The sequence below is a fragment of the Myxocyprinus asiaticus genome, chromosome 25 (assembly GCF_019703515.2).
Source record: "Myxocyprinus asiaticus isolate MX2 ecotype Aquarium Trade chromosome 25, UBuf_Myxa_2, whole genome shotgun sequence".
Classification (NCBI taxonomy): domain Eukaryota; kingdom Metazoa; phylum Chordata; class Actinopteri; order Cypriniformes; family Catostomidae; genus Myxocyprinus; species Myxocyprinus asiaticus.
The window spans coordinates 18,523,586-18,534,751 of record NC_059368.1 but is presented as its reverse complement, the minus strand read 5'-3'; the positions used below and the strand labels follow the sequence as shown (position 1 = coordinate 18,534,751).

General features: G+C 36.1%; 3 protein-coding genes across 3 annotated transcripts in view; 2 read left to right on the top strand and 1 right to left on the bottom strand.

Moving 5' to 3' along the window:
• The first annotated feature begins 894 nt into the window (after nucleotides 1-894).
• On the top strand, nucleotides 895-4,047 carry LOC127416451 (ER membrane protein complex subunit 7-like). Its single transcript, XM_051655823.1, has 5 exons — nucleotides 895-1,247; nucleotides 1,414-1,533; nucleotides 2,074-2,212; nucleotides 2,618-2,698; nucleotides 2,814-4,047. The coding sequence occupies exons 1-5, from the start codon at nucleotides 1,021-1,023 to the stop codon at nucleotides 2,958-2,960; spliced, it is 714 nt and encodes a 237-aa protein (XP_051511783.1). The 5' UTR covers nucleotides 895-1,020; the 3' UTR covers nucleotides 2,961-4,047.
• A 1,237-nt stretch (nucleotides 4,048-5,284) lies between these two features.
• On the bottom strand, nucleotides 5,285-6,790 carry LOC127416216 (muscarinic acetylcholine receptor M5-like). Its single transcript, XM_051655437.1, has one exon. The coding sequence runs from the start codon at nucleotides 6,788-6,790 to the stop codon at nucleotides 5,285-5,287; it is 1,506 nt and encodes a 501-aa protein (XP_051511397.1).
• Nucleotides 6,791-8,988: 2,198 nt separating this feature from the next.
• The window catches only part of LOC127416036 (cell death regulator Aven-like), a 32,954-nt gene continuing 30,776 nt past the window's right edge, over nucleotides 8,989-11,166 (top strand). The window contains exons 1-2 of the mRNA XM_051655116.1: nucleotides 8,989-9,253; nucleotides 9,815-9,992. Of these exons, the coding sequence (XP_051511076.1) occupies nucleotides 9,062-9,253; nucleotides 9,815-9,992 (370 nt within the window). The 5' untranslated portion in view covers nucleotides 8,989-9,061. The remainder of the gene's footprint in view (nucleotides 9,254-9,814; nucleotides 9,993-11,166) is intronic.

Genomic DNA, 11,166 nt, shown 5'->3' with positions numbered 1-11,166 from the left:
AGTTCACCCACAAATGAAAATTCTCATAATTTACTCAACCTCATTCCATCCCATATGTCTATGACTTACTTTCTGATTTTTTTTGAAGACCATCTCAGCTCAAGGTCCTCACAATGCAAGTGAATGGGTACCAAAATACTGATGCTCCAAAAACACATAAAGGCAGCATAAAAGACTCCAGTGGTTAAATCCATATCTTCAAAAGCAAAATAAGTGTGGGTGAGAAACAGATCAATATTTAAGTCCTTTTTTTTTATTATTTTTTAATTTTTTATTTTTTTTATTTTTTTTTTTTACTATCAGTCTCCACTTTCACATTCTTCTTTCGTTTTTGCTGATTCGCATTCTCCGTGCATATCACCTACTGTGCAGGGAGAATTTATAGTAAAAAAAAAAAACTTAATGGACTTAAATGTTTATCTGTTTCTCACTCAATCCTATCACATAGCTTCTGAAGATGTAGATTTAACCACTTGAGTTGTATGGATTACTTCTATGCTGACTTATGTCGGTTTTGGAGCTTTAAAGTTCTAGCCACCATTCACTCGCATTGTATGGACCTACAGAACGGAGATATTCTTTTAAATATCTTTGTGTTTTGCAGAAGAAAGAAAGTCACGCACATCCGGGATGGCATGAAAGTGATGAAATGATGAGAGAATTTTCATTTTTGGGTGAACTATCCCTTTAAGTCTTTTACTTTCGAACTCATCTTTATCACAGTAGATACATTTAAGTAATTGTTTGTGAATTGCAGATACACCGGTTGACTCAAAATTAATCAAGTCACATTTTTAAAATATACATTTAGCTAAAAATGTTAGGCAGGTAGTTCACAACGGTGTGTGACAGTATCCAAAAACCCCGCCTCAACAACAATCACTTGGTGCAGCAGATTCTGCTACAGTTCTTCCGGTCTCTGCCTTTCATGAGTTCCGGTTTCTATTTACTCAGCTGGTTAAGAGGCGTTGTGCTACGTTGTATACTTTAAACGTCACATATATCGTGTGACCAAATACGATGCAGTACATTAAGCGTCTATTAGAGTTATATGTGGCGTTGCAGGCTCTGTTTGCGTTGTCATGGTGTTTTTCTGATCCAGAGCCGGGGCCTGCAGCAGGTTCTCCGTCCAATGGAGATCGTTTCAAAATCGAAGGACGAGCCATCGTGCCCGGTGTAAAAACACAGGATTGGATCTCCACAGCACGAGTCCTGGTGGAAGGGGAGGAATATGTTGGCTTTCTGAAGTGAGTTATAAAAAATAACAAATGTGAGGTGTTGTAAATATCAGTCTATGTGTGCCAGTGCTGGATTTACTGCAAAGCGTCTCAATAAATGACATAATCTTTAGAATAGTGATGTTGTTTGCGTCATTTATTCGTTATAAATGACCACATGCATTTTCCATTACAGGACTGATGGAAGTTTTGCTGTGAACGATGTGCCCTCTGGATCATATGTGGTTGAAATCGTATCACCATCTTTCAGATTTGAACCTGTCCGTGTAGACATTACCTCCAAAGGGAAAACGAGGTAATAGATCTTCCTAATACTCTTTAACCAAAACCTCATTAAAGGGATAGTTCACCCAAAAATGAGAAATCTCTTATCGTTTCTTCACCCTTATGTGGTCTGAAACTCGTATTATTTTCTTTCTTCCACAAAACACAAACTCTAAAAAGACATAAAGGCAGCATAAAGACTAAAACAGCAAGATGTACAGTGAAAAGGGAGTTACATTTTGGTCTGTTCTCACCTAAAATTCATTGGATCGCTTCAGAAGACATGAATTAAAACACTGGAGTTTTATGGATTATCATTATGCTGCCTTTTATGTCTTTTGGAGCTTGGAAATTTGGTCACCATTCACTTGCATTCTATAGACAGACATATCTCCATTAAAATGACTTTGTTTTTCGCAGAGGAAAGAAAGTCACACAAGTCTGAGATGACATAAAGGGTGTGTAAATGATGAGAGAATTATAATTTTTGGGTGAAATATTCCTTTAAAAAGTTTTATATATCGAAACATGAACGCCAAAGTTAACTTCAGGATGTGCTGATGATCGACAGGGCACGCTTGGTGAATTACATCAAAACCTCTGAAGTTATTCGACAGCCGTATCCTCTTCAGATCAGATCGAATGGTCCACACATGTACTTCATGAAGCGGGAGACATGGGGGTGGACTGATTTTCTGATGAACCCAATGGTAAGATCATATCTTGGCTTCTTTGTGGTAAGAGTTTTATTACTAGGAACCATTAATCACTTATTTATTCAGTATGATACAGTGTACTCCTCCTTATATTTCATTTATGAATCTTGTGATGTGCAATTGTCACTTTCACATAGCTTATTTAGTGTCTATATGTATGTTTTATGCATATGTTTAGACTGATTCTTTTGTTTCTGTTATTTGTTCATTTATTATAATCTTATTATTTTTCTTTATTTCTATCCCTTTTCAAATTTAGGTTAGTTTAAGTGTTACAAATGTTATAACATGTTTTCTTTTCCAAGTTACTGTATGACAACCTTGTGGATCACAAAATGCTAGATATCTAGAATAGTTTGCTGTTGTGGCCTTGTTCTTAAAATGTATTTTTTTGCTTAGGTTATGATGATGGTTCTTCCCTTACTAGTCATCGTCCTGCTCCCGAAGGTGGTAAATACTAATGACCCTGAGATGAGAAAGGTAAAACATAATGTAGCAGGTCATATATACTAATAATATATTGCAGTTTGTGTGACAGCCTCATCCTCTTGAAATAGCTGTATTCATGCGATATTTTGTATGTTATTTTCTGCAGGAAATGGAGCAGTCTATGAATATGTTAAACCCTAACCCGGAATTGCCGGATGTTTCTGAATTCATGACTAAATTGTTCTCCAAGGGCTCCAGTAAATCTGGGGGAGGCAACAAAGGTAGCAGGAGTGTTGCACCAAAGAGGAGGTAGTGCTGGAGGTAGTGCTGTGCACTCAGGATCTTTTTACCATTTTCTTTAACACTGTTTTACTGGTTTTCTTTATATATATATATATATCTCATTTCATTTTCAACTGAAATGCATGACAAAGCAGAACTGTGTTTGCACTGTCCCATTTTCTTTTGGGTGCATTGTTGATAATCAGATCATTTTACTCATTATAATGATACTCTGAAATCTTCATACGGTTAAAAAATGTATCCCGTACATGTGGACTAAAGCATGAATTCCTTGTTTTTACTAAAATAGAACTTTACTTGGATGTTTTAACTTTAAAAGTATAATGAGTGGAGAAGTACATTATTGATCTGTTACCCTGGATTGGTCGAGATACCTATGCCAAAAGGGGACTGTTAGACAGATTTCACTGTTGATGAAGCATTTCAATATTCTGTAATATAATTAACATAATGATGATAGTCTATGCTTTTACTGCTGCTGCATCTAATATTCATGAAACAGATATATGATCCCTTTTCAGAATTGAGGTCAATACAGTTTCACCTTCACGATTACTTGAATATTAGTAAGAATTAAATCTCTAATAAATTAAATTTAGCACATTCTGAAAATGAGAGAAATATAAGTAAATAAGGACTAAATATAAAAGGTTGAGAACATCAATGTGCTGTTGATTGGCTTTTTAAAGAAAAACTGGGTCGATGCAATTGCTGCAATATGGCTGCACTGGTAAATTCAGATGCAGACGTTAGTACTTGCTATGTAGTTTAAAGTAATATAATGTAGTTTTTGTTGAGTTTATCAAATTTGTTCTGGGACTTTTCAGATTAAGTTCAATGGAGCTGCAAGGGTTGAAAATGTTTGAAAAATATAATAAGGGGCCAGGGGTTTTCATTCCAAGCCAAGGAGGTGACATTGACCCCAAATCTGTTACACAACTACTTGAAACAAAGCTTCTAGGTTGAAATATTTACTATATCTTGTTGAGTTTGTACAAGACTGTGAATAAAGAAATGCATAAGATTAAAGCTATGAATTATCTTATTTAAACTGAATGAAAATAAATGTGTTGTGGGCAATATCATTAACATCTTGATTATTTGTCTGCTGTTCTCTGCATGAGACTTATAGAAAGATGGGTGTTAATAAACATTAAATACCAAATTGGGTGAAAATATGTGACTGAAATGGTAAGCAATTCCCAGTATGGCAGTGGACAATTGTAGTAAAGCTGTAGTTTGAAAGAAATTATTTGTATTCATATAATTCCAAATCCAGACCAAATTGGTGTTTCAGTTAGTTGGGTTACTTTCATCTAAAAACATTTATTTCACATCAAATTATATGGCACATTTTCACAACAATAAAAGTAGGCATTTCTTAATTTAAACATTTGAATGGAAAACAGCTAGGCAATATCCATTAATGTGCTTGTCTGTATTGTGTTAACATTCAAGCGAGTTCAGTTCTAATTTGTGGCGCCACAAAGCTGGTATAAATGAGTTTCTTTTAAATATGTGCAGATTGGGATTTATTGGGTGTTGTGGAAATGTAAACAGTGTTCTACCGCACATTATCTAATCAGGATTCTCTGCCATTTCATGGAGATAACATTCAGAGTAAAGGTAAAATCAAAAGTCTTTTAAATTTTATCTACTGTATCTACAGATGTGTTCTGTAATGCAGTTTGAAAATCTGACAATCTCTGGTCTAGGATTGTCATTGAATTCAGTTTGGCACTGCTGAAAACATTAATACTAATAAATAGTAATAACAAGAAAATTTAAACTGCTTTGCACACCAGAAAATTTTGTATGTTTCGATTTCTATGCATGCAGTGTCACTGACATGACTAAGGCATACCATTACTGTACATGATTTTCAAATAATTTTATCCACAGGCAAAACAGTTAACCAAGGTGCAAAAAAATGCTTTAAGTTTTTGTACCAATAATAAAAAATATATAATTTCACAGTCCATATCTTTATTGTCCTCACCACCCTGACATTTAACAATATTACACATTGTTGTGTAAATGCGTTAAATGCACTTAAATATATATAAAACGATGAAAACTTGTTACATGTCAAATTGTATTATTAATAATAAATTACAACATAGTTTTTAAATCAGGCAATATAAACAATATGTGCACAGAACCTAGAAAAAAATATTGTATGCATGACATAAACTAAGATCTTAAGAGCTGCTCCTTTACTTCCATTGACTAAAATGTAATTTTAATGCCCCTTAGACATTACAATTCTATTACATCTTGAACATTCAAATGTCATTCTAATATTCTGCCATTTCTGTTATTTTGTATGTGAATTCAATGACTTTGACCACACCAGTACAGTTTGTCCTCTTTTTTACTCTTCTTCCACTTGCAGAGGAATAACATCCAAAAGGTCTTCTTGAAGGTCTTGTTGCAAAGGGCATAGCACATAGGGTTAATTGTACTATTTACATAGCAGAGCCAGTAGCCCAGATGCCAAAGGGAAACAGGGATGCAGTCAGAGCAGAAGGTGGAGATGAGCACCATGATGTTGTATGGGGTCCAGGTAAGGAGGAACGCCAGAAGGATGGCACTAAGAGTCTGAGCAGCCTTTCTCTCCTTGATGAGGACCATTCTCTTCCGTTTGGTCATTTGGATCTTAAGGTTTGGATCCTCTGGTTTTGTGGATGAAGGAGCCTTGGGCTCTGATGAGTGACAATGATCTGTATTTGTTACCTCAGCTTCGTTGCTGCCTTGCAGGGCAGTAATGTTGCTAATGATAGGCTTGAACTTGTATGACATACATTTTTTATTGTTTGCTTGTGTGCATTGCTTTGCGAGATCGCTTAAATATTTGCTGTCTTCATAACAGTCCAGCTGTTCATTTTTATTTATTGACTCTCGGTTCTTGAAAGATTCTCGTGCGGTTGCCTCAGTGACAGACCGCTCTTCTTCCTCTGATGACGTATAACTGTTTAGGGTGGTGACCTGGTCTGATTTTGTCCAATCCTCAGACTGCAATGTTGTCCTAGTCACATAACTCTGGTTGGATGAAGACCATGATGCTTGAGTGCCGCCTCTCTTGCTTTTAAAGTTAAAGCATTGTAGTATTGGCTTTTGTACTTTGGGATCTTCATGGCTGTCCAAAGATGGGTATCCTTGCAGTTCTGCTAAATTCCTTGTGCGTTTCTCTGTTTCTTTGTAGATTTTGCTGTATAAAATTGTCATGATGGAGACTGGGATATAAAAGGCTGCTATGGCTGTCCCAAATGTAATTATGGGTTCTGAGAAAAACTGGATCTGGCATTGGTCAGGTGGAACTTTCCTCTCACCAACAATATACTGCCAGCACAGAATGGGAGGAGCCCACAGAATAAACGATATCAACCATGCCAAGCCAATCATGATGCCTGCACGTTTCGGTGTTCGTTTCGCCCTGTAGGTGAGTGGCCGTGTAATTGAGAAATACCTGTCGAAGCTGATGACCAGCAAGTTCATCACCGATGCGTTACTTGCAACATAGTCGAGTACCAACCAGAGATCACATGCTACATTTCCTAAAGACCAATATCCCATGAGAATGTAAGATGTGTACAGGTTCATAGAGAATACGCCTATGATGAGGTCTGCAAAAGCTAAACTGAGTAAGTAATAGTTGTTTACGGTCTTAAGTTGGCTGTTCACCTTGAAAGAGAGTATCACTAAAACATTCCCCACTATTGTGATGAGGCTCACTATAGCCGATAGAGTTGCAATAGTTATGGCCTCCAGCAGACAGTATGGGGCAGGAAAAATAGTGGAAACATTTCCATTTGCAGTTGAATTTCCACTTGAATCCATGTCCATCTTCTCAGTGCAGGCCTATTAGCAGCATACTCTGTCTGGACGAAAGTTTCACTTTAGTTTTCATGCTCAGTTCACAATGGATAGTCTAAAAAAAACAAAAAAAAATCAGCACTTGATATTGGAAAGATTATAAAGTATACATTTGCATAGCCTATTTATTGTGTGAAAATATATATGATATATATATATATATATATTAATTTACAACTGCCCCACAGTTGGAGTTATTTCGACAACAACTAACTCTTTAATAAAGTTTTAACAATTGTTAGTGTACTTGTTTACCAAGAAGACAACAGTGTCAGTGAAGAGCATGCTTGATATTAAACATGAGACATGTAATGGGTATATTGAACTGAAATATCAAGGAAAATATAAATTGTGAACAGTTTTTTTTTATTTATTTTTTTTATATTGTACGTAATTGTACAAAAAGTGTTAAAATATTTTTTCACCCTTGAATACATGGTGTTTCGCCAAACAATATTACATATTCGGGGTCTTATGTCCAGATAGTGTCAAATTTTCAAGACAGTTAGAACATAGTAGAATATATTCCGATATATTTTGATGTTTTATTTTTCATATATCATAGAGATAATGCAACAAATATAGAACAGGATTCATTACTTCCACACTGAAATTTCATGAGATTCAACTGGCTGTCAAACATACTGTACTGAGCTACACATAACACATAAGCTACACATGTGTTATTTTTCAAGCTAAATAGTGGTACAGAAAATCATTATGATTTTGGTAGTGCGAAAAAAAGTGACTATCACATGTATCTGGTCTTTAACGACCCTATTCTGTACACTTATATATATATATATATATATATATATATATATATATATATATATATATATATAATTATAACACTATTTAGAAGAGAAAGGTTGAGGAATACTCCATAAAAATGGATGAGATACAGGGGGTTGAATGAGGTCCTGGGTCTGTAAAGACCTGAGGTATGCATTAAAGGGTTAAAGTCCCTCTCCAGTCATTGGTTTAACCCCTAAAAATGCATCTTTTTTTTTTTTTTTTTAAATAAAAATTACATATTTAAAAAAATAATTTCCATGAAAATAATCCCTTTATGGCTTAAAATGGCTTAGATTTAACTCCACACCTTTGCCTAATTTAGTATGCATGGATCTATGAATATGCAAATTAGTCCCTGCCTCCATCTCCACTCACCCCTGCACCCCTTGTCTGCAGCTTAGCTCCTTGTGTGTCCCCAGGATAAACTGATGGAACTGCGTTGGGCTTCAATATAAGTTTAGTGGCAAAACCCATCTGTTTTGGGGTAACATTTTCAAAACAGTTATCTGTAAAATGACTACTGCAAACCCGAGTTTTCTCTGGAAGTTTTGCTGGGACATTGTGATTTTTTGCAAATAAACCACCCATTTATCTCAGATTTTCAAATCCTTTGGTAATACATGAAGGCTCACCATTTGTCCTTTCTCAACTTTGCATCTAAAAACATAACATGTCTTGCAAAATACCGATACGTAGCTACACCTGGCTTCTCCTGATACCCCTTACTTCCCCATAGCCTATGCTATTGATGTGGAAAGCCCCACCCTGCAAATTGATGGGATTGGTTCCTTAGGTTTGTGATGTATGAAACCCTGGCTGTCTGAATCCGTGTTTTTGAGACTGTCTTTGGTACACTGCAGTTCCAAGGCGAAAATGCTCAGCCATGGCGTTGACTGCTGATTTCACTCATGGTCTCCTAGCATATAAAAATCACCATATGGACATGTAAACAAAGTTAACAACTTGATTTTCACTGGAGTGTTCTTTAATTGTTTGTTTTTAGGATAAATAAAATGCTAACTATAAATTTAGCCTTAAGAAGGCAAGGAGTTGGCCATTAAATTTAAAATCTTTAAAATGTAATTACCACCACAATACATAATTTGAGATGAGGTGAAAATGACTTTGTGGTAGAAATGTTAATGACTTTAAGGTGGAAAAAAGGCAAAAAAAGACAGAATTTTCATGTGAGGCATATTGATCCACTGCTGTTAGTATAAACTTTAATAATATTATTATTATTAAAGAGAGAGAAGCCAAAAGTGCCCATAATTGATGAAACACTGAATAACAGTTTGTTCAGATCAATTACACTGATCATTGATGGTTGGGCGGAACGTTTCTCCATGAAGGGGGGACTCATTTAAATGTTACATCCGTCGTAGTGTGTTATGTTACACTCTGAAGTTCTCGGCAACAACAGCTACTTTTTCAGTTATGGACAGTAGACCGAGTCGGGGACGCGGTGGTCATTGGAAAAGAGGAGGTGGAACTGGCGGTGCAAGTGACACCGGCATTTCAGGAGAGCACAGGGGTCGCGGGAGAGGTGGCCACCATCGTGGAAGAGGCAAACGGGATCATCACAGAGGAAGAGGACGATATCATGGCCCTCCTGCAGACTTCAGACGGGTGAGTGCTGACTTGCAGTGTATTGACTGATAGAATCATTGAGATAATGATGACATGACAGAGTAACTTGTTATTAGTCACTACTGGCATTCTAAATAAAAAGTACATTCTACCAAATGGCAGAAAGACTCTGACTGTTTGAAGGAAATACTGGTATTTTAGCTAAATCTATAATTACTATGATGCATTTTAGAAAGGGGTTGCGTGTTTAACGAATTGTAAAATGTACTAGATTTTCAAATAAACTAGAACTCTGTTAAATGATAGCTGATATTGCTGGGAGATTCTCAGTGAGGAGGTTATACTGTATTTCTATATTTCCATGTTGTGTATATATTTGGTTTAAATTTGTACCACTGAACATGATCTGCAATTATTTGTGATACATTAATAGTTCAGTGTGCAACATTATACAGTAAATAAAGCTTAGTAGTGCTTGTGCATGTCATAGGTCAATGTAAAAGCACATTCACTCACAATCTTCAGTCTAATTTCATTCAGTGCCAGTCTTGAATCATGCTTGGTCACTGTCATCCTTTTATTTAATTTCTTTCTTTTCAGAATCAAGATGATCATGACAGCAAAGAAAACTTTGAAGAGGAGGAGGAAAACATCACATTCTCTCGACGAAAGCTGGAGTCCAACTGGGACCGTTATCAGGAATCTGAGAAAGAAGAAGTAAATGAAGATGTTCCTACACAGCGAGGAATGGACTATCATGTTCTCCTCACTTCAGCTGGTAAGATTTGACACATGACTATCCGTTTTCAATCTGTGACATGTTCTCCCTCTGTGCCTCTGATACAGCTCAGGCAGAAGACCAAAAACAAAAGTAATATAGGACAGTGATGGTGTTAACCAGCGGCCCTGCTCTGTGCTATTAAAGTGGTATTTCACCCAAAAAATGAAAATTCTGTCATCAATTACTCACCCATATGCTATCCCAGATGTGGTATCGCTTTAAAAGACATTAATTTAACCACTGGTGTCTTCTGTGTGTGCTTTTTGGAGCTTTAAAGTGCTGTTCGCCATCCACTTCCATTGCACGAACCTACAGAGCTGAGATATTCTTCTAAAAATATTTGTTTGTGTTCTGCTGAAGAAAGTCATACACATCTGGGATGGCATGAGGGTGATTAAATGATGAGAGAATTTTTATTTTAGGGTGTACTATCACTTTAATGTTCCGGGTTCAATACAAGTTAAGCTCAATCGACAGCATTTGTGGCATAATATTGATTACCACAAAAATTTAGTTTGACTCGTCCCTCCTTTTCTTTAAAGAGCACCTATTATGGTTTTTCAAATATTACCTTTCATGTAGTGTTTTATATAGCTGTTTGTGAATGTAAAAAAAGTCTGCAAAGTTTCAAAAATCAAAGTTTTGACTCCCAATATTCTGAACGATTCTGAACACCTGAAACGTTAGTAATTCCTGACTTAATTCCTGTACTAACCTATGTAATTTGGTAACAAAAAACCCGCCTCTGGTCTTCGTTGGCTGCTTGCGAACAGCTTTGACCTGCCCTCAAACACTACACTAAGCGGTAGACCAATCACAACAGACTGGGACCTCTGACCAATCAGAGCAGAGTAGGCTCTCTGAAAGGAGTTTAGAATGAATCCTTTAGAACGGATCATTGAACGAGTCGTTTTTGACACTGGGGGAAAAAAAGGTAATAATGCAATTTAAATTATGTGCAAATTAAAGTGTTTTTTTGACCTTGGATGCATGTAAATCTATTGTATGAGACCTTTAAAACAAAATTAGGCACGTTTAAAAACCATAATAGGTGCTCTTTAAAGAAAGCAAAAATCTGGTTTACAGTGAGGCACTTACAATGGAAGTGCATGGGGGCCAATTTTTGAATGTTAAAATACTCACTTTTTCAAACGTTTAGCCACAAGATATA